Genomic DNA, 26,375 nt, shown 5'->3' on the forward strand with positions numbered 1-26,375 from the left:
TTCACTGACTTTTCTAAGCTAACAGCTCTGCAAATCTTGAAGTAAAGCTTGTTCACTTAAAATTGTGAACACATTCCTGGGGTCCAGCATTTTCAGCACTCTTTTAGCAGCTTGTTCTAGGTGGAATTACTGCAGAACAAGAGAGACCTGCCAAAGGTAACAAAAAGGAATTGAATGTGGAGGAGAAAATCCCAATTGATCTCTAGCACCATAAGAAGGCTGGACTTTCCTTCCCTTGACCTAACTGCATTTTATTCCAAAACAATTCCCATTTGCTCCTGCTTTCTGAAAATGAAGTTTGTAAGAACCAAGAGCCAGTATTTGTGCTGAAGGTTGCCCAGCAATCAATGGGTGTTTGGTTACTGAATGGCCAAGAGCTCCTTTCAGTTTAAGAGACACCATAGCCTTATCTAGACTTGGGATCAAGGAGCTCCTGTCCTTCAACATGACAAGATACTGCCAGTCAGCAAGGCACAGGCGGTCCTTGTCTTCTACTGAACTCACTCATGTTTAGGTTCTATTTCAGGAAAGAAGATAATGTTCTTCACCTCCTTTGAGAAGTAGTCAACATAAAGCTAAGCATGCAAATTCAGATAACAACACATATTAAAAAATCACAGAATAATTTAAAGTGAAAGGAACCTTTGGAGGTCACATAGTTCAAACTCTTTTTCAGCCAGAATAGGCTGCAGGCTGTAATATTCTGAATGCACCCAGTAACTGAGCATCCACAAACTTTCTGGATAACCTTCAGTGATTGACCATCCCAACATCTGTTTTTCTTTTCTTAAACTTATTTTACATAAACAAAGTTTCCAAGCTCACCTTGCTTATATTTGCAATCTGATGTGAAAGTCTCCCATACATTCTTACCTTTCAAGTTCTTTCGGTTTAAACTTCCACCATGTGTCCGGCTCTCGAAATATCACTTTGTATTTGAACTGCTGAGCCTGAATAAAAGAGATTAAAAATAAAACAAAGAACATATCAGCCATGTGTAAAAGAACACACAACATGCACAGACTGCTTTTTTAAAGTTGTTTATTGTATTTTTCAAAAACAGTTAAATATCTGGAGTAGCATTTTCCTTCATAGATTCACTTCTGATTAGATATATGGAGGTTTGTTGTTTAGTTTTCTTCTTTTCAACATGCTTACTTACAATAAAATTAGATGCGTGCCACAGTCACGTAAAAATAAATAAATATAGTTGATACTTTAAAAGTTGTACCTCCTCTGAGTCAATATTTCAGCATCTCATCTTTCCAGGCATGGTATGTGTGCATCTGCACAGATTCTTGCAGAGAAAAGCTCACTGCTTACATTCAGAGCTGGCCAGATGCAAGCCAGTTCCAAACAAGCAATTCGGTTACACTAACATAACTATAGCATATAGACCTTCCAACATCTGGGAAACTTGAGCAGGCAGCAATAAATGGTCATTAATATGCTCTATTCTCAATAGCGCAGATTGCATTAAAAACAAACAAGCAGAAAAACTAACTTGCTGTTTCTCTGATCATATAGAAGAGGAACAGAATCAAGTTTCCCCCACAAAATAGATTTTTGCTCCTAAGTACAAAACACTTGGATTTGTCACTTGGAAACCAGGTCAGCTCAATATTGCAGGCACGTGCAGAAGATGATGTTGGGCAATAACGTCTTGTATAACATTTCTATGACTCCAGACTTCCTTGTGAGACAACAGCTAGACTGAGATAATCTCATTTTAAAACACATGTCGATAAAAGGGTCAACAACTTCTTTTCATATGGATCAATCACAATACTAACCAAAGTAACATAAGGCTTCATCTCCCATGCTTGTATGTTTGTGTTGTCTATGATTATAGGAGAGATTTTCATTTCAAATGCTTCTTTGGCTGAAAGACATATACGTACAAAAAAAATACCAAAACAGCGATACAGTTAATTTCATGATAATAGACTGGACATTACACTATTCTCTAAATACATAATAATATTTGAATAGACAATCCACAATGATCAACTACTAAGTACTTCTGCACAGCTTGATTAATCTGTTCCAAGGCCCTCTTATTCAAGAAATCCCCCCCTTATTTGTACAGCTACTGAGATACAACATTATTCTTTTGAATTAATAAACATATGATAATCAAGGAATGAAAATGCAGATGTAAAATGCAGTAGGATGACTAATCAATCAGTAAATCAAACTAAAAAAAACTACATGATCACCTTAAAGTGGACTTCTTTGTTGCATACAAAATTCTTGGCTTTTTAACAGTCTTAAGATTAGTCCACTCTGTAAACTGTATAAGATATGAAAAACCAAAATAATTATTTTTTTCATACGAAGTAATAAAATATATAAAGTTACTAGAGTTGAGATACAGCACCAACTTTCTGTAGCTATGATTGTTCAGACACACCAAGTTGTTGTCAAATCCCACATTTCTTATTCACCCATTTTTACACAGGTCATAACTTCTGGCAGTATGGAAGTGATCATGGCTGAAATTTAGCCAACAAATCTTAGTTGTTTCTAGAGGATCTTAGTGAAGCCACTATCAAACAATATGCCAATTATGAAAAAAACCAGCCAGTTTCGTCTCGTTCTTTATAAATTTGTTTTAAATTTGACAGCAAATTAATGCTCAAGAGAAAAACAACAACAAAAAAAAAACAAAAAAAACAAAAACAGAAACAAAACAGTGGGAAAGTATCTGTGTAGGCGTTATTTGTATCAACATTATCATTACTTATTGCATATGTGTCCATATTTGCTCATCTTAATCTCAGAAGAAATATTCCCAGGAGATAGCACAGGCTGCCACTCCAGAAATGGGACAGACACCAACATACATACCATTACAAGATCTGAGGACAAAACAGTCTTTTGACAAAGACATTGGTATCCTCAATTGCAAAACACACAATGGACAGATGATAACCGAGTCTATGCTCAGACTCTTCATCCACATATAATAAAAAATAATTTTAAGATGAAGTAAATGCCAATCCTGTGACACGAGCATTACAAAACAGGCAACTTCCTAAACAGTACACAAGCTCTGAAGTGTAAACAAGCAAGCCAGTCCATTATTTATTTCTCACCTCGTTTCCTGTTCCAGTCGTGTGCCTCCCCTAAGCAATACGCATCATAATGGTATTTTCCACCTCTATAAAAGTAGTCATCAGTACTAAGAATAACTCCACCTGGGTTATCCTCCAGAATCATCCTGTGAAAGATCAAGTAGTAAGTAGTTTTCTTCCCTTCTCCTCCCCAGCCCTGCCACTTATTATTACATATACACGTAAACCACTCCTTGCCTCCAATCAGAAACAGAAGCAGCAAATTTAGGTATGGAAAAAAAAATCACCCTTTTGGCAAAGATGAACTGTAGCAATTTCCTTCCATTTCCAAATACTGCAGGTATCTAGGGAAAACAGCTGATACACGTTCCCTACAAGTCTCCTTTAAAGAAACCGGAGATAATTTTTTCCATCTATACCTTGTGTCCATACTTTTAAATGTACAAATACGCAGTCTTAGCTGCATCAAATATTTCATATGCTAGACAGAGGAGACTAAGCGCAGCCTGTACTTTTGGAGAGCTAGAAAAGAAATAAATGTGGTTTTTTTGTTTTTTTTTTTTTTTTCCAAAATAATTTCAACAGCAGGAGAATTTCTGCCTATTGAAGAGCTTGTATATTTCCATCTTTGTTACTGGAAAAAAACACTTGAAAATGATAGGAACTGGACTAACACATTGCACTTAAATACTACCGTAATAACTCTCTGTTGGCATAAAACTCCACTCCAGACCTCAGACCAGTGACAGAAGTTAAAGCTAATTCCTCCTAGTTTCCACTTGAGCTCAAGGAGCTGGAAGTAAATTTGCTCTCTCCAGTAATTATTACTCATGTTGTTGTACACACCATGTATTAAATATAGCATGAGAATTAAGGTTTAATCATAGCTATTTACAAATGTCAGAAAATTGTCTTTGCCTGCACTAAATCTTTTAAACAATTAAGCAACTTCTTTCATAAGCTCACAATATAGATGTTCTACCTTGCCAAATATGATTTTCCTGATCCCGGAACACCTCTGAGAAGAACAAGTACTTGACCTATAAGGTGCATCTTTTTTCTCATCATGTGACAAACAGGTGGCTGCTGTGCTTGCGAGAGGTTCAATTTTGAGTTTCTATCTTGATTTTCCCATACCTTCAGAGAAGGGCTGCTGTCCCAGGCATTTGGAACCACTGGAGAAGAAAAAGCAAGTCCTTTTTCCAATGTCCTACAGTCTGAAACAGGTCTCCACTGTCCTGGACTGGCAGCCACTGGAGTTACAAAGCTGTGACTTTCACTGGATGGATAAAACACAGGAGCCATAGGGTTCCAATGTTGTTGAGTCCGACGTGACAGTGTAGAAATATTTAAGCTATAATCCTGCTCAGATTGCTGAAAATCCTTAAGTTTCGGTGTTTCGAGACTGGATTTTTCAAGAGAAGCATAGGCTTCTGGAAGAGAAGCGTTGTGGCTGTAACAGGCATTCATTAACTCTCCGTGCTGTTGCAGGCACTGTGAATTAGGTTCTTCAGTGATAGCTGCTCCAAGTTCCAGAGTTCTTTGGGAAGACTCACCAGAAGTAGTAGTTAGACTTTTATTATCTGAAACAGTATGTTGTGCCTGATCAGAATTTCCACATGACGTTTCTCCACTTGATTGTTTAAAGGCTGCTGAAGCTATGTCATGGTGAACATGTATTTTTGACAAATCGGAATCTCCTAATGCTTGTGCAAAAGGGTCTGACGCAGCTGGTGATGTGGGATGTTCAGCTGGTGTCTGGATGTTCAGCTGACCCACTGGTAGTTGAGAATAGCAGTTTTCTAAAACCTCATTATCTGTCTCTATTTGCTGTGGAAAAAGTAGAACATCGCGACCCAAATCTGATTCTTCCCACTCAGGAAATTCCTTAAAGCCATCGTGTTCACATACAATTTGGTCATTTGCAGAATTAGGCAATTCATCACTCAAGCTGCATCTCTGAAAAGCGCTTTCTATTAAGGAATCCAGTTCTTCAGTCAGCGGCGCATCAGGTGATAAGACCTTTTCTTTTTCTTCTTCAGAATTACAGCGTTTCACAATACTTTCCCACATTCTTTGATCTGGAACAGATCTCCGCTGATTGACAAGGGCTAATGACGATGCCACCGATTCAAAATCTGAGACTTTCGAAGACGCTGCTCCTTCAGCATGAGTGGACAGCTCTAACAGATAATCCATAGCATTTTCTACTGTTGAATAACATTAACATAATTACCCATAGTCAACTGAAGAAATGAAGGCTGATGTGATTATAGTTTTTTTACTTCAAGAAGTATTTATCACAAATAAAGAGAAAAATCTCAGCTAATCACAGCTTGATTAACATGCTGCACATATGACTTACTCTCTGCCCAAACAACTCAGATGTTTTTATCCAGTATCTTACCCATTATTTTTATTACAAGCTAATGAGCTTGGATGTAGGAGAATTTCAAAACCACAGAGCATGAGAAGAACTGGACACAGACATTAAAATGAAAGTGACAGGAGAGGTAGGTAAGTAGTCTGGTAGAATACAAGGGGAGAAACACAGTCCAAGAGAGGCTGCAGAGAATTCAACACGAAAAGCAGAATTTGTCCTGAAAAAACGAATCCTTGCTAGAAAAGACAAGATGACAGTGCAAAACAGAAAGCAAAACAAAATCTCAATTCAAATATTTAAGGAAAAGCAAATGTTGCCAGGATCACATACTGTGTATCACTGTCTTAAAAAACAAAAAACATTATAGAAAATAGCACACCCTCCCACAGGAACAGTTTACACATCCAGCAGATACGGTACAGAAACTAATTGGAAACAGATTCCCCCCACAACTCTACCACTGCCTGCTCTGTCTCAGAACAAGCCTGTTAAACTGCATCTCTGTTTTTTAAAGCACGCTGCTACTGCACATTAGCAGCATCCCACGAACATCTCCAGACTTGGAGAATCTTGTGTGGAGAGAGCTATAAAATTTTAAAATGTTATGACTCACCTACTCATTAAAAACTAGACTCACAAATATGCTTACAACTCCCACATGAACTTGCTTGGTGTCGCCCTAGTAAAGAACCATCTGCATATGGAACAAAGTTGCAACAAATATATTGTATTTACCTTTAAAATCACATTCAGAGAGAACCATATAAACCACGCTAGGATCTAAATCAGAAAACATTTCTGACATGCTGTTGAAGAGCTCTTCCTTATTGACACGGTAGGTTGCTTGTGACACTGACAGGCTTGGGTTCCCCAGGGGTACAACAGCAGCAGCTATGGTCTTCCGTGAAGGACTCCCACCAATTTTCCTTCTCCGTGGCATTTTGTTTACCAAAATCAAGTTGCTTTTCGTTTTATTTTGTTCCCATGAGGCCAACAGCACCAAGCTCAGAAGTCACAAGAAAAGTCTCATAGCCAGGATGCACACAACAGGAATAGCAGACCTGGAAAGAAGAGAATAAAAAAAATAAATAATAAATAAAATAAAAATAAATAAAATAAATAAAATAATAATAAATAAAATAATCATTTAAAAATACAGTCACATTTCCAAGTCCCCTGTTAAGACAGACAAAACAACAGAAAGACTTAAGCATCCAGAAGAGCACTTTTCAGAAGGCTGCCCTTTTTCTTTTCAAATGGTTGACAGCAAAATAGAAATCATTCTCCAACTAACTAGCAATCCAATCTGTGCCTGGAAGAAAGCACAGTAAAGGAACCTACTTATGCAAAGCTGACAGTTTATAAGTACTCCTCTGCCAACATGTACTGATGACCAGCTAGCATTATGGAGAGTTTATATTCTGTTAAAAAATCCAGAGCCTTTTTTCCCTCTCACAAAACTACTGGCAAACTTGCTTCTAAGTTGCTTCCAAATCTTTCAGAATTACTTCAGAGCATGACTATTCTTTACATTTCAAATATTTTTAAGGGTAAGCAGTTGAGGTTCTTCAATATTCCAGTACAAGAAAATACTGCCAAGTCAAGCTGCAGTGTCATCATCTTTGGAGATTTTCAAAACCTGCCTACACATGGCTCTGAGCAACCTACTCTAGGTGATCTGATTGCGCAGGGGCACTGAACCAGATGATGTCAAGAGGTGCCTTCCATGCCTCAGAAATTTTGTGTGTATGTGTGTGTGTTTTAAAGCTTTTGAGGATTTGTGAGCCATAAAGCAAGACAAGGCTAATGTCCTACCCATGAAGCCTTTGAATACTTACAGTAAAACCTTACGGCAACAATAACAACTGCAATTACTGCCCTAATCCTCCGCAGAAGAAAGCAATTCTTAACTGAAGTAGAAGCATGGAGTGTAGTGTGATCTTAGTCTTTCCTCTGAGTCAAATAATAATAAAGCTCTGCTGTGTTCTAGTAAAGCCTGTAAACTCATTTATAGTTTTTATAACAAATTATTCTGTAGACTAGCAAACCTCATTACTGACATAAATTACAGCAAAGGATCACTACCCAGTGATAACAGCCATGAACAAGCCACAGAATACCTAATTCTATATCAAGATTGTTTTGCCAGCAATGACCAATTTAACACATGCAGATAAACTTGCAGATGTACTTCCTCTTTCCTCAATGGATTATTGGGGCACAAATGACAAAACCAAATCAGTGCCACCTTTGTGCAGCACCTCCTCATTACTCTCCAGCAACCTCTGCCAAAAACTAAGTATTTAAAACAAGATTGTTATCTCTCAAGTTGAAAGAACCTATATAAGAAAAACAAACAGCTTCAGGATACCAGGAGTTTTTGCTATGTTTATGGACTTGAGCTACAGAAATGAGACAGACTTCTAAAACAACTGAGAAGTCACAGAACTGTGTATTTCCTTTTCCCTGTGTGCAGGAAAAAGAGACAGACTTCCAAATATAAAAGAGGTGCAACCAAGGAAGATGAATGCTAGCAGACTAAGGTCAATTGCAGATGTTTTTTTGAGGTTTCTCGCTACATTCTTGATTTCTCTCTCTGATTAGCTGTCCTTACATATTAGCTATTCTTTGCTCATTTTAAATAAATAAATAAATCAAGCAAGCAAGCAGAAAAAAAATTTTTTAAGTCGTGGTTTTCAAACTTGTTTTCCTTTTTGATTAATCCTCCAGGCAGCAAAACAGGCTGAAACATACCTTCACAGAAGGTGCCAGTGCTAAAACTGGTTCAGTGAAAGAAAAGATCCTGCAAGGAAGGAAACTATTCATGCGCCTTGACATTACTGCATGCAAACAGACCAGCAGAACTCTGTTATTAATGTTTCATCTCAAGTCCCTTGTAATTAAGAGTCCATGCTCTTCTGCTAGGCCTTCCCAACATATTTCCTGCATTAGGCTGCATACTATACCACATATTAAGATGTCTTACTCTAGGCATCCTAACAAAGCCATATGCTTCAGTCTGCATGAATCTAAATCAGTGAATAAAATGTTTATGCTAATTAATCATACACCTCTCATCATTTTCCTCATTTTCACTTGTCACTCCAGCAGCAATAATTTTTCCCCAATTAACACACTACACAGAGCAGTTTCATAGGAAGAGATTTTTGTTCGTATCAGCTGTGATCTAAACCCCTGCATTTAAGGTAAGCTGTTGGTGACATGGTCTCAAGGAATCTTGTCAATGCACTACCTCAAATCCTTAATATTATTACTGTGAAATGAAAGGAATGCAAAAATAAGGTTATCTTATCACAGACGTATTTTGACAGATTCTCCTTTGTGTACACCCAAATTTTCAATATAATTCCTCAACAGACTCCTGGGCAATGCTTTCCTGTTGATAGAAGTATATAAAAAAAGATGACTGCACACATATGAAGTACATTAAATTGTATTGCATTAGACATGACACTAAGCTGAAAGGAAGAATTGCTCACTTGCCGATAGGAACATGCCCCGAACTTTAAAGAGGATTTCAACCAGGGACTCGCCTTTTCAGATATTTAAGTCTCTCTTTTTGAAAGCCAGTTTACTAAGAAAAGGGAAATCATTTTGAACAACTTAAGAGCTGGACTTGCAGGTCAGCTCCATTTGTTGGTTTTGGCCAACATACTACAAATCAACGTGTAGTTTGCTGTGGATGGGGGCTTATCTCCCCAAGATGAAAGTGGAGTCATAATAACATAATTTAGGAGGGCAGGACTGCACTGAACACAGTAAAAGGGGATTTTAGAGATGAGGCAGAGGCTGCAATACACTCAGTGGTTCAGCAGGCAGCTCTGGGTACCACTACTCCACACACTTCCAATTAGAGCAAATAGCTCTTTCATTTCAGCACTGATGAACAACAATACTCCTGTGGCAGCCTCAGCTTCACCTTTACAAAAAGCAAAATAAGACAAAAGCCCTCGAGCACCCCTGAAACCCACAGTTTTTCAGAAACACACATCTGCTGACATTAAGCCTTTCCCACTGTAATTCAGCTATTTTATTAAGCAGCCCCATAAATGGAAGAGAGAATAAGCGTCTGTTATTTTGTACAGTATGATTTACAAAAGCATATAACCTAATCTAAAAAAGAANCCTTTACAAAAAGCAAAATAAGACAAAAACCCTCGAGCACCCCTGAAACCCACAGTTTTTCAGAAACACACATCTGCTGACATAAAGCCTGGCTGTATGAAAATTACCTTCTTTATTAAGCAGCCCCATAAATGGAAGAGAGAATAAGCGTCTGTTATTTTGTACAGTATGATTTACAAAAGCATATAACCTAATCTAAAAAAGAAGATGCTATAGACCCATCAAGTCAGGGTGCTTTAGTCTTTCCAAAGAATTTATTTTTAAATCACACATTATGAGCCTGCAATGTTGCCTGTTCCAGTACTGGCTACCCCTAAGGAGCTGAGTGGATGAATCACACAGCATCAGGAACAGAGCAACACAAGACAGAGCAGACATTACAGACAAGCCTGTAACTGCCAAAACAGGCAAGCACCAACGTCACAACACACCTTTGTCTTTTCTGTTCTACAGCTGGAACAAGAAAGCATAGAGAGGAGGCAAACCTTGCCAAGCAATGGGATGGACCAGAATCTCAAGCCTCAACCCCAGCTCTAAGTAGCAACTCTATATATTTCTTTCCAGGAAAAGGAATGAATACCAATGGTTTCTTAAACCATGTACTTTACTCCAAAAGTAATGCCTCCTGTTCATTTACACAGAAATTACAACAGATACAGGGAGCACAATAACACTCTTCAACAGAGAAAATTCTCAGCTACAAAACACTACTTCTCAACACAGCCACCACCATTACCCAGATCATACAGGTGAGTTGATCGCAATGCTCTTCATCACACAGCATGACAGCTGTGCACGGCCACCTAAACCATGGCTTGACTTTCACGTCACCATAACTAATGCAGAAACACACCACTCACTTTGCAAAAGTAGCTGTTTAGGAGAGTGAAGAAAGGCTATTGCAAGGAAGATATCAGCTTTTCAACGTGGTCAGTATTTGGTTCACAATAGCCTGCCAAGGCCAAAACATAAAATCATACAGGGACAGTTTACAGTTCAAAATGTTCATCAATTAATTTAAAATAAATTAACGGTGAATTCCAGTCAAATGGCTGCAAAGATATCTGGGAATCACAGCATTTAAACCACTTAAGACCTATAAGCACTAAGTTCCTATAATGCAGGTGAGTAAACAACCTATAGAAGGACTGACAAAATTGAAACAAAGCTTATACTGAACATTTTAGTGGCAGATTTTTAGGCAGAATAAACACTTTAGGATGAAAGCCACACTGCAACACAGGTAAAGCAAACTGCAACCACCATCAAATTTTAAATACAACCTGAATACAACCAAAGCTGCTAATTTGGATGTGCTTTTAAGCTTTTCTCATCAATTTAAGGATGTTAACTCCATATGTTTTTAATAATGATAATAATTCAAAAATAAAGGGGTTGGTTTTAAGTTTTATATCCAAAAATATCAAACCACGTAATCTATTTATTATGTAATGCTCATTTGAATCTTCAGAATGTTTGTGTGTGTGTGTGTGTGTGTGTGTGTATACACATAAATAATATATATATATGTGGGTTATTATAATAACCAGAAAACTGGGGAAAAAAATGTATTTGAATTCAAATAAAAATAAAAAAATACTGGCATAGAACTCACATTTTCAGTTTCATCGTGTTGCCCCATAGTGCGTCCTTTCTCATCTTTCCAAAACCACCACTGATGGTATATCTAATGCAGACTTGGAGTTCAGAAAAAAAATACACAATATACTTTTCTGTCAGGAAACCATGCTGTCAAATATGCGAGTTGGATGTCAGTAGAAGTTGGTAGAAGCAGGTGCCTCCTCCTGACAAAAGAATGATCAGAACACAAATTAAAATCAGCATTCTGCTCACAGACCATGCAACTTTAAGAAAAGTTTTAACACTGAGCAATATATATTATATATTTTTTTTTAATAGATTAAGTGTGGGTAACATTTTATTGAGAGAGTACACAACATGCTAAGTTGAACTCAAGTATCAGGTCTGCTAAGTTGACTTATTTCTCACCTAAAAGAATGACTTACTTCAAGTAAAGAAATAGCATAACGACAGCAGAATAAACTTGGAACAAAACTAAATTTCCTTACTCGTCATTCCATTTGGTTCTTCACCACAGTTCTTAGCCATCTTGAAAATGCTTATATACCCATGCTGGTCCAGAGAAACTTCATGCCTTCGTGTGAGGAATTAGGCAACAAAAACCTAGTACAACAAAAACAGAATACGTTACTTTCAGGTACGCCATTATTTGGTAATATCCCATCTAAACTAGAAAGACATCAGGAGGAATTTTTTCATCAAGAGGTTGGTGGGGCACTGGAACAGGCTGCCCAGAGTGACTGTGGATGCCTCATCCCTGGAGGCGTTCAAGGCCAAGTTGGATGAGGCCCTGGGCAATGTGATAATACCATCCGATTTCATGGCTGGCAATGCTGCCTATAGCAGAGGGATGGAACTAGATGATCTGTGGGGTCTCTTCCAACTCAAGTCATTCCATGATACTATTAAAACATTATGTCTACTCTTTAAAGTAGCTGAAAACTCCTAAGACACTGTGTTCCACTGAAGACATTAAGTATATTCAAAGTCTAAGTTCTACCATACATAAAAACCTAGAGATCAGTTTCCTAACAATATCTTCCAATCAATTAAAAAGAAACAAAAAAATTATATATATATAATATATAAATATGAGCATGCATATGTAGACCAGATAAAGAAATCTAAACAAATATTCTGTCATCCACCTAATATGACAGGTTGTCGGCCCAATTATTTTTACAAGAGCCCTCTCAAGAGACTGAGAACCAGACCTCCCTCCCATTTTGCATCTGAACACATTCCACTGCTCCAAAGCAATAAGAAAACTCATCAGAAATAAAGAAGGAAGGAGACCAACACTTTAAAGGGTCTGACTGTTACAGGATAACAGGATCCTGATACAGGATGTGTGACTGTCACACATATACATGCACTTTACTACAGCCCAAGCACCTTCATCTAGTTGTGGGCAAAGGTGCAAAGCTTGGGATATGGCAAAAACAAGGAATATTGAGGTCACAGAGGGTGCAAACATGCAGCCAGACAGGCTAGAAAACCAGTAGCAGGCAGCTGTCGTCTTGCTTAAGTTGGCTGTCTGTTTCTCAGACAATAACAACAGCATCTGCAATGTCCTTCCAAATATCCAGGTTCATCTGCTTTAAGGTTAGCAACGTCCAAGACAAAGTGCAAAGCAGAAGGCTGGAACTAGTGAGACTAATGGATATGTTGGGGCTTCCACAGTTAGCACTAGTGCTTAGGATTGCATTCCTACTCCATGTTACAAAATAGCAAGGGAGCATTTGGAAAGAGAAATGGAAACTCCTGCCAGATGGTACTGCGACTCCTTCATGTCGTGTTTCCAGAGGCATTCCCACAAAGTCAGGTTGAAGGGCAGTTAATCGAGGAAACACTCTGTAAAACTACAGTTCTTCTGCAGCACTACAGAATTTCCTCACACACATCTCCAGCTGTACTTCCATGTCTTTCCCTTAACTAATCTTTTAGATTTTACTGGAGTTGTAATTTATAACTAAGAAGCTAAGGCAGTGCAAAGCACAAAGTATTTGAGGCTAATTTAAAAGAAAAAAGAAGAAAGAAAAAAAAAAAAAAAAGGAAAATACAACAAATTAAAAGCTGAACAAGACTCTCCTAGTCAGGTTAACCTGAATGCTACTGTAGTCTCCTACATTACCATTTCCACTTCTCATATGGATCTTTTCGGTTTTTGCTGTAACTGAGGCCTGACCAAAGGATGGGCATTTATTTTAGCATTCAGAAAACCAAAAGAAGGGGAGCAGCAAGGATAAAGACCAGTTCCGTAAGGATGTGATGATGTTGGAAACAAGTATTACTGAAGATCACATGTGGTACTTATTGTTATGGACATATACATACAGGTGGCAGATGGAGGAATTAAAAACAGAACATTTAAAGAATACTTATTCTTTATTTCTTATTTCTGCAGTGGCAGCAGGCAGGACTGGTAAGAAATGTAAATGCTACTCCCCCAAACTTTGACTTGTTTTAGCTGCTGATGGAAAGGAAAACAGGTTTACTTTCTAAATTAGTTGCTGCTGGAATTCTAAACTGACATGAAGGAAAGGACTGAGGTTCCAGAGCAGAGATCTCTAGATCTATGCAGGCACCTAACAGCTTCTGCAATGTCACCAGGTACATGGAAGCGCCAGAACCAAGGCTTCTCAGCTCCACAACTTCCCCTTGCATTTGCTACACAGAACAATTCAACGCTAGCACTGCACAGTCAACTCTCTACAGCATCCCAAGGTCAGCTTAACTCCTCCAAGCCTGTGATACATTCAGCCCTGCAATTCTGGCAAGCCCCAGGTGCCATCTCCAAGCAAGCCTACAACAGTTTCCAGTTCTGGGACTCTAAATGACACTTTGTTGCACACTGGGGCAAAGCTGAAGCATGAGAAGCTTTTGGATTTCAGAATGAGCTCAAATACAAAACACAACAAAGATACATTCAGGTCTGCAGAAAGCACAGGAAAGAATGGGCTACACATGAGATGGTGACTGCTGGAACCTCCCTCAAATCACAAAGTGTGCTGGATTATCAGCCAGATTTTTCACCAAGCAAAATCCAGTAGCTTCAAAACAGCAGCCTAAAAAAGGAAGCTGAGCAGCCAGGCTGGAAAAAGACAAACAACAGGTAATGAAACTTGCTGGTGTTCCATACACAACAGCAACATGAGCACCACTCCAAGAAAAAATTCCCAAACATCAACATATTACAGTGATACATAACAGGCTCCACATTGATTACACTATGTAACTACTGGTTAAAAAAGAAAGCAAGAAACCAAACCACATCAGGAAAGCAAGAACAAGAACAGATTATTCAAATAATAATATTCAAAAAATTTTCAAATATTTTCCAGGGAAAAAGAAACTCAGCCCAACAGGTTCTAAGCTGGAAATTACATTACAGTAATATATTATATTACAGTAATATAATTGTACATTGCAGTACAATTATATCTACTTCTCGCATTCTAATATGCGTCCAGTTGTGTAGCCACCAGGCGAACCGAACACAATGCATATGCAGCCATTACAAAGCTATTAAAAAAGATAAAAACCATTTTCAGCTTGCTGAAAACCCACAGATAGATGACTTCATCCTCATCCAGGTACATCAACAAAAAGCCTACAGCCTCTAAGTGACTATCACTACTTACTTGAGAGACTTAAACCCAGCAATTTACCCTCAGGAAGTAGTACACACAAGTTCAACTTTTATGACTGAAAAAAAAAGTCAGGTCAATTTAAATAGTTGTTAATAGTCATTTGAACTAACATAGACAATATCTGAGATTGTTATCGTGGATTGGTTACATAAATCAACCTTCCGGTAGACCTACATTCCCAGTGGAGCCATGAGAAGAAAGCTGCAAAATCTAACCTCTTCCACAAGCACAGCTGGATCCTGGAGAAAATATCAATGTATGGCTGCATTTAATCACGAGAGCCAGTTAACTGAAGACTAATTAACTCCCTACTGGCATTTTATAGTAGCAGAGACTCTGTAGAAAAGACAATGGCAGCAACTTCCTGAAACTCAATAATTTTTAAGATGTTCTCAATATTATTGTGTTTCCTTTACAGGCTTCCCATGAGGGCACAGACTACAACAACACAAACTACTGGAACTTCAAAGTGCAGCAAACATATGACGCAGACTTGCCCTACCTTCCTAATGGTGACTGCTTCACAGCTGAATCAGGACTATAACTGCTATTACAAATGTACGTCACCCCTGATTTCCTTCTGCAATTTGCTTCAGGCTTACAAGTAGCAGCTTGTAATGGATGGAAGGGTAACTTACATAACTTCCTTCTTCTTTACACTTACTTGAAATCTTCTCCAAAACAATTATGGCAGACTTCTGCTTAAGCTCTCTACACGAATCATTCCCACCTTTGAACTGTATGACCCTACAATAAGCTACATAGGGGATGTGAGAAGCAAACTCAATTTTATCAAGAGTTTGCGTTAAAACATCTGTGGTGTCTCTGACTGTTCTCAGCTGTTTAGAACAAGTTTGAAGAACAGTAACATACATTGTACTTCTTTCCTCCGTTTAAGCTGGGCTCCTCATAGGACTACATCAGAACGGAGATCACCACGCTCAAAAGGTTGCACCATCAATAACCACGCGGCCACCAGCGTTCAGAGCAAATATCCCATTCAGTTACTACAGCGTTCGTTATTCCCCTTAGCACGGGGCAGATTCAACTCTTCAAAACACCTTTAAGGCCTAAAGTCGCACCACACTCGGTCTGGCCGTGTCAGGCGGTCGAAGCCCTCCCTCCACCAGCAGGCGAGGCCGGGCAGGGGCCGGCAGCGGCGGCAGGCAGAGCGGGGCCGGAGGGCCCGGAGCGGCGGCCCCAAGGCAGCGGCCCCGCCTCATCACCGCCGCCACCCCTCGCCGTGCGGCCCGGTGCCGTCCCCTTCCCCACGTAGGGGCAGCCCGCAGCGCCAGCAGCCCGTGTCCGGTCCCGATCGCGCAGCAACCGCCCCGCCGCCTCCCCTGCCTCCCCACTACGGGCGGCCCCTCACAGCGACGCTCGGCGCCACGCGGGGCGGCAGCGGGGAACCACCGCGGAACCACCGCGGCCCGGCAGCGCCGGGGACGGGCCCCAGCGGCCGCGTCCCGCCGGCGGTCTGCCGCCATTTCAGGAGCCCTGCCCTATCGGGAGCAGGGGGGCGAGGCTCCTCCTCGGCCTCACCGCTTCGCGCCGGACCCCAGCGGCCTTTACCTCCCGCCGCTCGGCTCGCTCGCTCCTGCCGGCCGCTGGGACGGGGAAGCTGCTCGGCGGCGGCGGGGACGGGGGAGGCTGCGCGGAGCTGGCGGCGGGGACACAGTGCGGGGACACAGTGCCGCTCTCCGTCCGGACGGGGAAGAACAGCGCCGCCCCGACACAACCCGCCGGGCCCGCAGCGCCGCCCCGCGTGTCCCAGCCGGGCTGGCACGGCCTGGAGCTGCGGGGGACGGTGCTGAGGGGCGGCCCTGCGGGGGTGAGATGAGGGATGTTCGCTCCGGGAAGAGAAAGGCAGCCCCCGCTCAGATGGACGCAGCTCTTGCGCCCGGGAGGCGGCACTTGCCGCCTTTTTCACGTGGCCGGTGATGCGGCTGGGCGTTAAACGGCTTTCGTGTCAGCCTCCGGAAAGGCCGGTTCCGAGCTCGCCAAAACACACCGAAATACGAGACCTGCGGCGCCTCCCCCACACCGCTCTGTGCCCGACCCCGCACGGGGAAGGGACCTGGGAGCCGCGCTGCGCTCCTCCCCGACAGCCGAAGCGGAGAGGCCTCTGCTGCCAAGGGCGAGAACCAGCGCTGCCCCCGAGCTGCGGGGCCGCCCGCCGGCCTACAGATCGCTCCCATTGTGATTCATCCCATTCGGAGGAGGTGGCACCCTCCAATCCCCATTTACCCTTCCCTCTGTCATTGAGGACTCCAGGAACTGCATTTAGCAGACGTTAAAGAGCTGCTGATGGAACGCCTCATCTCACATAAAAGCACGAGAAGCCGCTCCCACCGCCCGGCGGATTCCTTAGGTAGATGCCGCCCCCGGGCCCTGCATGCCTTACAGCGGTAACTTCAACTGTAAGGTCCAGATAACAAAGCAAAAATGAAAAGATTTACAATGAAACGATCACTCATGAGGAGCCCACACGGGTCTCCTTGCAAAACCTGCAGAAGAGCTCTCAGTGATGTCTCTTCTGCTTGTAGGGATCACAGCCCCCCAGTGCTGTTTGTCAGGACAGCACCTGAAAAGCTACTTTGGTTTGTTTTGCAAAAAATACAAGTAACGTTTAAAAAATAAATGGAAAAAAACATCTTCAAAACATTTAATTCTCGGGTAATTAGATTGACTGAAGCCATTGCTAACTTGCCTGTCACTTCAATGCCTGGACAAAGAAACCAAATCTTTCCTCTTTCAGGGTGTGATGCTGGTAAAGCGTTAATCACACGTTAGGAAAAATAGGTCGCATAGATTCCAGTCTAATGACTGTGTCTCTGTATTTCTAAGGTTGCCAGAAAGAGGAAGAGGAAGGCTTTCATTATGCTCAGTCCAATTGCCTCCACTCAGCTGCCATGCTGGTGGGGTGTTGCTGCTGGCACTTGCTGCATGGAACTATGTTGTTCCTTGCCAGTTGTACATATTACAGTATTTGACACCATGAAAATGCCAGACTAATTTGGGTACTGGCAGATTTCTCACTACAACAGCTAACGCTTTAAAGAGGAGCAGGGTTGGTATCTAGATAATTATCATCACTGTAACAGAGATTCTTTATCTGTGCCTTTCTTTGAGTTTTCACACAACCATTTTTCAAACTTAATCACTTATCTGCTACTGTTTGGTTGGTTTTTTTTTTGTTTTATTTTTATTATTATTAATTCCTCTCTTCTTATGCCTACAGTTGGCTTGTTTATACTTGGAATGGCTTGAACATACAGCGTGTAATCTGTGCTGTTTGGCACAAGCAGTCAGTCACTGAATGCTTTCACAACAGATTTTCCATTTCTGTTTCTACAATCCTGCCTTCTCAAAGTAAAAATACTATGTTCTTGCTTATGTTATAACTCACATTAAAATATTATTACTACCAGGTCTGGACCATAAAAAATATGAGAAAATGTCAGTCCCTTTGATGTTTCTGATTATACAGCCTAAATCTACTCAGCAAATTGTGATTTCCCTCTGCTCATATTGCCTCTGAGGGTCTACAGCTAAAGAGATTAGATTAGATTAGATTCTGATTTGCAAGAACGATTTCAAGGTAGACTTTTGGATTGAATAACATTCTGAGGTAGTGAGAAAGGCATTTAACTGTGGCAGTTTTAAAGATTCTTATTTTTCTACACGCTGACGTGCTGAATAGACTCTAATAAATACCGCAGCTGTGAAATTGGGCTGTATTAACAATTCAGATTTGCCTGCAGTAAATATGAAATCTTTTTTTCTAGGAACTTATGGCACGACTGTCATCACCATTCAGATTTTTTTTACCTGAGCTCTGATAGATACAAACAGAGCCCCAACTTACAGCGTTGTTTCCCATCTCCCAGAAAAGAGAGATGAGAAGAGCTCAGAACCAGTTCCCACAGTAATAAACATAAAAGTTGATCCAGTCTCCCTGTGCTACAAGCCACCCTTTTTGCTAAGATGCCCTTCACTGCATCTTGCCATCTTTAGGTTTCACTTATGTTGGAGAGAATTTAAAGGTAGCCTTTTTTTTTTTTTTCCCCAATGGATTTACCTTAATGCTGATTTAAGACGTTTACTTTGGCTTTCTGGACTGCCTGTGTCTCCACTCAGTATTACATTGTCTATGATCTTGGAGCTTGTGCTTCTACAAGAAATAACTCTTCCCTCAGCCAGAATTCAATTTCTCAAGTAGAAACTTAATTCTGTAAGGTTTTAAAAAAAAAAAAAAAACAACAAAAAACCCAAAAACAAAAACAAGCAGCTTTATATAAATAAATGTTTGCAGACTAAGTCACACAGTTATCTCTTCTCCTCCAGCCCTGTTGAGATTTATGTCAAATGCATAGTGAATTATAGTGTTTGATCTCTATAAAGGGACTCTACATCTAACTCCTGTACTTAAAGTCCATTGCTCTTCTGTTCCATCCAGCTATAGACTCCTCAGTTAACTGTAAAAATTACCTGTCCCGTTAGTATTACCGTAGTAATGTTAAATTATTCATGTATACATTTTTTCATTCCAAATAATATATTTTTCTGCACCTGTATTAAAGTAGCACCTTCATATTTATACAGGATTCTATGGTCAACAAGCCAACACTTTGGTTCATGTACCCTTCCGTAAACTACCAAAGGAGCAGATGAGCTTACTGCTGAAAACCAGTAATTTTATGAGTTTTTCAAGTATAGTTTGAAAAGGCATTCTAAAGGGACATATTGTTAGTATTCAGATAACGTCCTTTTACTTTAAAAAGAAACTCTATATAATATAGAGTGCAGAAAAATACACAATTTGCATATTGTAGCTGATACATTAAACATTGCAAGAAAATATAAAGGTGCTTAGGTGTTTGGAAAGGGAATGGGGAGAGGTAATGACAACTGCTGTAATCCAAGAAATAGAGAATTATACTTAGTTTTATCTTTTCTGCAGGCAGTGTGATCATGGCTGAAAGAAGCCTCACTGCCACAAGGACTTTCTGAACTTGGAATAAGCTCACACTTGAGTTTTGATTTGTGATGAATCTCGTTCATGTATTGGACATTCTCTGCTGTTTTCATTAATCTGATATGTCAAATTTTACAGATATCAAAAATCCATCCCAATCTGCTCAAACTGGAGAAAGGAAAAACAAGCCGTGCTGAATGTGCCTCCCCGGTGTGTGATAAAAAGTGATAAGCTGACTTTCATTGAAACTGTCATGTTTTCATCTGTTGGCTATCATTGACTTTATATTGGCAAACTACATCTTACCTATCCCATAGCAAATTTAATATCAATAATCCGAGATATCAGTTTATTTAAGACATGGCCTAAGAACAAGGCAGGGAGCAAAACTTTGTATCATTTTAAAAATCAGACACCATTTTTAACTCTACAATAGTTAGAACAAGCTGAACAGGAAGATGAAAAAAGAGATAAGATAAATGTTTGACACTTCAGCAACTTGACTATCATCAACATGTCTCAGTTTTAAAACAATAAAGAAAAGCATAGGGGATCCACTTTATACCTACGTTAGCTGAGAACACCTCTGAGCCACAACACACCAGCTGTTTACCACCACCATCCAATACCACAGAACAGGGTAACAGACTAAAGTATGCCATCTATTTGAAACTGCAGGAACTCCGTGAGCAGAGTGCTGTTACCTGAACTGGAATTTGACCAGGATGTTTACTTACTGATTTTAACAAAGCAATTGCAGTATGCTGACTGAGAACGAAGACATTTCCAAGGAACAGTATCACTCATGGCCTCCACTCACGGGAAAACTGGAGCTACAAGAACAAAACACTCCAGAATAGAACTTCTCTTGGGATACCTTATTCAGAGTCAGGTCTCTAGTATAATCAATACCAGCAAAATCCAAATAATCCAACATTGTATTGCATCTTCCTTAAGGCAAATGGTGATAGAGGCAGAAAGGGAAAGAAGCTTGTTTCTTTCAGTGGGAAAACTGTACTAGAAGACTACAGTAATTTTATATTCCTACCTGCTTACCTTCATCCCAGTAGCATGAAGAACATGAGAAACCTACCAACTAGCTTGCCTGTATTAGGATTTCAGTACAGTATGTTATTATGCATCACCTAGAATAACCGTTTTACTTACAGCAAAAAGGGGCATTTCCTCAAATACATTAAATGCAAAGTTTGCTTAATATGATCGAATCATTTTGAGATGCAGAACCAAACCCTTGGAGACATTTACTGAAAAAGTACATTTTAATTAGACTTTACTATGAAGAAAAGTTTTTAAAGCTATCAGTTAATGCTTTCTTTTGATCGTGTAATATTTCAACTAAAAATAAATTACAGCATTTTAGTTATTCCAGATTTAAAAACCAAACAGACAAAAAATGACCAACTCCCACAGTGTTCCCATTCTCCTGGAATGCTGCAGAATGGAATTTCTAAGTAGATGTAATATTAATTATGACCCCAAATTTTACTTTCAGCAACCTATTAATACCATCTGAGCAAACAAACACTTTTACCTGTCAAGAAAGACTTGCTCCATTGTCTGATCAAATCATTTCCCAGAAGTTAACAGCCTGCCAGTTACAAGTGATTTATAAATGTTTACCTCCCACTGACTGCTAACATCAGGTTACAAAACGCATAAGAATCTATTTGCTTTCTTTCAGCACTGTTTTCTTAGAGGATTTATTTCGAAATACAGACCTGCGTATTTCACAAAAAATGTCTGAGTTCAAAACTCTACACTATAGAAGTACATGCTACATAAGTATCTTACGTGCATCCCATGTGGTGTTGACGTTCCTCAGCCACCAGCTCTACAAAAAAACCTGTCTGGCTACAGCAACCTTCAAGCTTAACCTCAGTCATGCTGCTTGTAAAAATAAATTAGGATCCATTTTATGGTCTGAAATCACCAGCACTCATTTATGAATTCAATTTCACTAACTAGTTTCTAAACTTGAATAACTTGCATGCTCTACACCTTACGCTGAAACAAGAAGCCAAGGAGATGGGGGAAGGGATTAGGGAGCGTTGAGCACTTAAAAAGAGCATCATAGACTACATTTCTTCCTCTTTTTTTTTTCCAAGGAAATTCTTTGTTCAGTGTGTGACTTCATGTCACTGTCACATGACAGAATCTCAGTTACTTAGATAGGAAACTGGCTCCATGGTTATTTGGTCACTGCTGAACGGGGAACTACTATCTTTTTTTTTTTGCCTTTCCTGCTTTTTTTTTGTTTTGTTTTTTTTTTTTTTTCTTTTCTAAATAACCCACCTTTTACTTCCACTTTACACCATTTCACACCCTCTGTCACTGGAAGCAGGGCCACATTCTTTCCCAATGAATAACACCAGCATCAAAAGAAACTCAAATTCAGAGCACTGCAGGCAGCTAAAGACCACCTTATGGTTTCAGATACCAAACATGACAGTACCTTTTTAAGTTTCCAGTTTATTCAGGGGCTTTGTAAAAAAAAATAGGGTTAATTTGGACATGCCAAACTCATGTCAAATCCAAGTCACAAGGCCGAGGGAGTCAGATCTGTAGCTCTGCTCCACCCTGCTCATGATATTCAGATTTGTATCTGTAACCAGATTTAGCTCACACACAATTCAGGATGTCGCAATTTGGATGTGGGCCCATCTTAATAGGCAAAAAAAAAAAAAAAAAAAAAAAAAAAAAAAAAAAGGAAACTGTTAATACAACCAGCATGTAAAAAATGTTTAAGCTTTCTTCAAATGGATCATCGGACAATGAACTCTTCGAATGATCTGATTCCTGTTGCCTACGTTCCCCAAAACCTGGAAGAAAGAACATGGCTTAAAATAACATTGAAAGAGGAGCAATTCATTTGTTCAATGCACCTCTTCCATTACTGAGGTGTGATCTCTTCTCTTGTGAAGTGGTGATGGTTAGAGAGACCAATGGGTAGCTTTAATAAGAATTACATTACATCCTTATGTCACTGTTATAAACTGGCCAATTTTTGACATTACACATTTACTTTTCAAATTCAGCATCGATTAAAGGCACCTAAAAAGCAAATCCCTATATAGATTTTGTTTAAACCTGCTATTAGAACTTATAGAAGAGAAACAGCACTTCTTCAATTCAAGCTTTTTTAATTTACCTGTTATCTCTACATAGCCAGGTTTGCTGTTTTGTGGCCAGCAGATGGTATCATCTGGTTGTTTGACTGTTGCCACTGTTACACACGTTTTTCCCAGGATCAGCAGGACAAGGGGAAATGGTTTTAAGTTGAAAGAGAGAAGATTTAGTTGGATGTCAAGAGGAAGTTCTTTACTAGGAGAGTGGTTAGGTCCTGGAACAGGCTGCCCAGGAGGTTGTGGATGCCCCGTCCTTGGAGGTGTTTCAGACCAGTTGGACGGGCCCTGGGCAACCTGATCTAGTAAATGTGATGTTTTGGTGGCCCTGCCAGGCAGGGGGTGGAACTAACATGATCCTTGAGGTCCCTTCCAACCCGGGTCACTCTGTGATTCTGTGATAGCAAGAAGTCATTTACTAACCTTCAGAGCACCAAAACATCAATTAGGTATGTAGAAATAAAAGTCACAAAGTATTCTGATGCAGGTCTTAAGCTGAGCTGGAACTCCCTATGTAAATGGCAAGAAAATTACAACTTTTTTTTTTTTTTTTTTTTTTTATTGAATATGGAACAGCACGCTCTAATTTGTAAAAATCTTCCAAGTTCTTTCAGCCAGTTGCAGAAAAGATTTTTCATATCTTCCTAACATGCAGAGCAAACTAGAAAGGAATTTGGTATTAAGCAAATATCAGCGGTACGGTAACTAGTTTTATAAATATCAGAACATCTCATAATATCGTGTGCAGAATTTGGCTTCTTCAGATCAGCTTGAATTTGGCAATGGTGTAATTACTGATCATAAGTAACGATAATTAAAATATATCTGCAGTTCACCCAGGGCTCTTTTTTTCAACTTCCATCTCTCTCTTTTTTTTTTACTCCTATGAAACTCTCTCATGCTCAGACAGCTCCAGATCCCCTACCATGTGCGCTCATCTCAGCTCCTCCCATTTCTTCATCTCATTCATACATCTTCCTGTGTTCCCACTTCTCATATCTCGCAGTGTGTTAAGGGGGGATCCTTTTTACTAAGGAAAACAGACAACCCCCAGAGCTGGAGTTTAGTAAGGCAGACTATATATTAATGTAAGTTAGCTTGAATTCCAGAAGCTGTAAAATATTTTTGTTTTATTTGTAAACTATGTCAGCACATTTGTATTTATTTAGTCACATTTCTTCCTTGTTATATGCAGCTGATTAGGAGGCTTAAGGACCTACTGCTAATTACTACCTAATGTTTTCTCCCCCTGCTGCTCTGTTCTTGCTCCGATCTTGCTCTGTTCAAACTCCAATAGGCTTGTCAACATATTTTATCATTTAAATCTTTTTTGCTATGAAGGTCTGTGAGAGAACATACTGTTACAGTTTTTGAAGCAAGGATACGAGCCTAGCGCATCAAGGCAATGTCAGAGCTAAATGACTCTGAAAAGCAATGAAGAAACTGACTCACTCAGCTTCTTCTCCACACGCTGGATTACAGATGGCTGCTGAGCAGATCTCGAAGGAAATTTTAAAAATATTGATCATGTACATATCAATGACATCCCATAAACAAAAGCTGGGTACACATAAAGTAGCAGCTTCAGTGTTCACATGCTAGCTGAAAAGCCTTTGTCTGCATTTTTAATCGTCTCAGATAAACGAGGTTGACAGTTTTAGCCTGTGCTTAACTGAAAACACAAAAGATTAGGCATAAATATGCAGTGTCTGGAAGATAAAAAGAACAGTACCAATATATTTAAGAAAGCAAACGTTTACGTGCTAGATACAGTGTAGTTACAGTACATTACATGGAGAACATATGAGCTGCCCTGCCAATTACAGACAGGATATAAATAGTGTTTTAGGTGCTGGTAAAATTGTAAGTGGATACATACCAGTCCTCTTTACAAACAGCAGCCCCTCTGCTGGCATTCAGGATCATGCCCAGTGCCAGCTACCATCATGGATTTTCCTACACCCAGTCATTGCAAATCTTTGGTTCACAGTCTGGCTACTGCAAACACGTGTATTGTTAAGCATTCATATCTTTCTTTCTCACTTCTGTGCTTGCTCTTGCCTTATCTAACCTACTTCTGGCTTCATCTGCTCAATTTCTGGTATTCTGTCCTCTCCTTAGAAACCCATCCATGGCCCACTTTGTTAAATATCCATTTGAACACTAGCTGAAATGAACTCAGTCACCAATATTGCTGTTATTGATCACTACGCACCAACACATTTAGAAACTGGAGCTTTCCTTTTACTGCAAACATCATCTGATGTAGTTTCCTCTCTCACCTACTGCCACACAATTCCAGAATTCAAATATATTATTCTATTTTTGTAAATTCAAATTGCACTTAATATGGTTATAAGCTTTTACATTTAAGTTCCCAAAGGGGGTAGCACCATACATGGTATAAGGTTTTAATGAACACTTCCTCAAGCTACGCACAAAACACACAGACTGAATCATCATTAGCTGCTTTTCTAGCAGCATAAACTTATATGATCAATATATTTCCTGAGTTTGTTCAAAGGCAAACTGTAAAGATTCTTTTGCTTCAAGTCATACCCAAACACTTTGATGCTTCCTCAAGTATGATAAATGAAACCCTTTTTGAAGACTCTGAATACTACATAACATATCTATCCATCATGATGAGATGACCCCATCATTACACTATAGCTCTGAGATTTGCCATCCATTCATCACATCTACTTCTTTCATCATAATGGTAAATTCTAGATTTATACTCATTTGTAAAGTTTTGTACCATTCTTTTCTTTATTGCAAGCAGAAGGCATTGCATCCATAAAAGAATTAGGAGCAGCAACAACACAAATATAATCAACACTTCTCCTGAAGAAGCCTTATTCAGAATTTCACTACCATACAGCCTGATTTTTAAGCAGACCATAGCACAGTTCTCATCTAATTGGGGGAAGAAGGAGACTGCTCATATCATCTTCTCCCTCATAGGTGGCTGCCGTAGGCTACGCTTTCCAGTCTTCCCAGTGGTAATTCCTTTAAAAGCAGTCCCATAAACTTAGAAAATCCCCAAATTTGTCTTGATTTCAAGAAAATCTCAAGCAAACATAAATAGCCATATGCTAAAATTGCAGTTGTCATAAATGCAGATTTCCTTATAACCTGGCTGGGAATGAATGGATGAATGAACGAATAAATATAGTTAGGGAAGGAACATTTCAGAACTGAAAAGCTGTATTTTCAATGGACTCATAGGCTGATGTCTTTATGTCTTATGTCTTCACAACTCCTTCTACTGTGCAGCAATAAAAATTAGTTAAAAATACAAGCTGTTTTTGAATATGCCAGAAGTAACTAAATTAACAAAAACAGAATATTATGCTTAATGGTTGGCTACAGAGACTGTTCATAAATTCA

At 39.6% G+C, this 26,375-nt stretch overlaps 1 protein-coding gene and 1 long non-coding RNA gene across 8 annotated transcripts in view; one reads left to right on the forward strand and one right to left on the reverse strand.

The window, feature by feature from the left end:
- N4BP2 (NEDD4 binding protein 2) overlaps positions 1-26,375 on the reverse strand; it is a 50,571-nt gene that overhangs the window by 19,054 nt on the left and 5,142 nt on the right. For 2 of the 7 annotated variants that reach the window (XR_001555194.2, XM_015862380.2), the window contains exons 1-8: positions 16,434-16,545; positions 11,697-11,811; positions 11,222-11,411; positions 6,196-6,521; positions 4,060-5,287; positions 3,099-3,223; positions 1,794-1,882; positions 874-950 (exon numbers count right to left, since the gene is read on the reverse strand). Coding sequence is in view for 6 of the 7 variants with exons in the window: in XM_015862380.2 (XP_015717866.1) it covers positions 874-950; positions 1,794-1,882; positions 3,099-3,223; positions 4,060-5,287; positions 6,196-6,400 (1,724 nt within the window). In the remaining variant the exon portion in view is untranslated. Of the gene's footprint in view, positions 1-873; positions 951-1,793; positions 1,883-3,098; positions 3,224-4,059; positions 5,288-6,195; positions 6,522-8,960; positions 9,056-11,221; positions 11,412-11,696; positions 11,812-15,922; positions 16,024-16,433; positions 16,546-16,938; positions 17,175-26,375 lie in introns of those variants that run through there. The other 5 variants (XM_032444542.1, XM_015862383.2, XM_015862386.2 and 2 more) reach the window with 5 other exon arrangements.
- Positions 10,267-15,434, forward strand: LOC107313785. The gene is made up of 2 exons (XR_001555196.2): positions 10,267-10,355; positions 15,280-15,434. It is a non-coding gene; the product is annotated as an uncharacterized LOC107313785 (long non-coding RNA).

Source organism: Coturnix japonica, chromosome 4 (assembly GCF_001577835.2).
Source record: "Coturnix japonica isolate 7356 chromosome 4, Coturnix japonica 2.1, whole genome shotgun sequence".
Classification (NCBI taxonomy): Eukaryota; Metazoa; Chordata; class Aves; order Galliformes; family Phasianidae; genus Coturnix; species Coturnix japonica.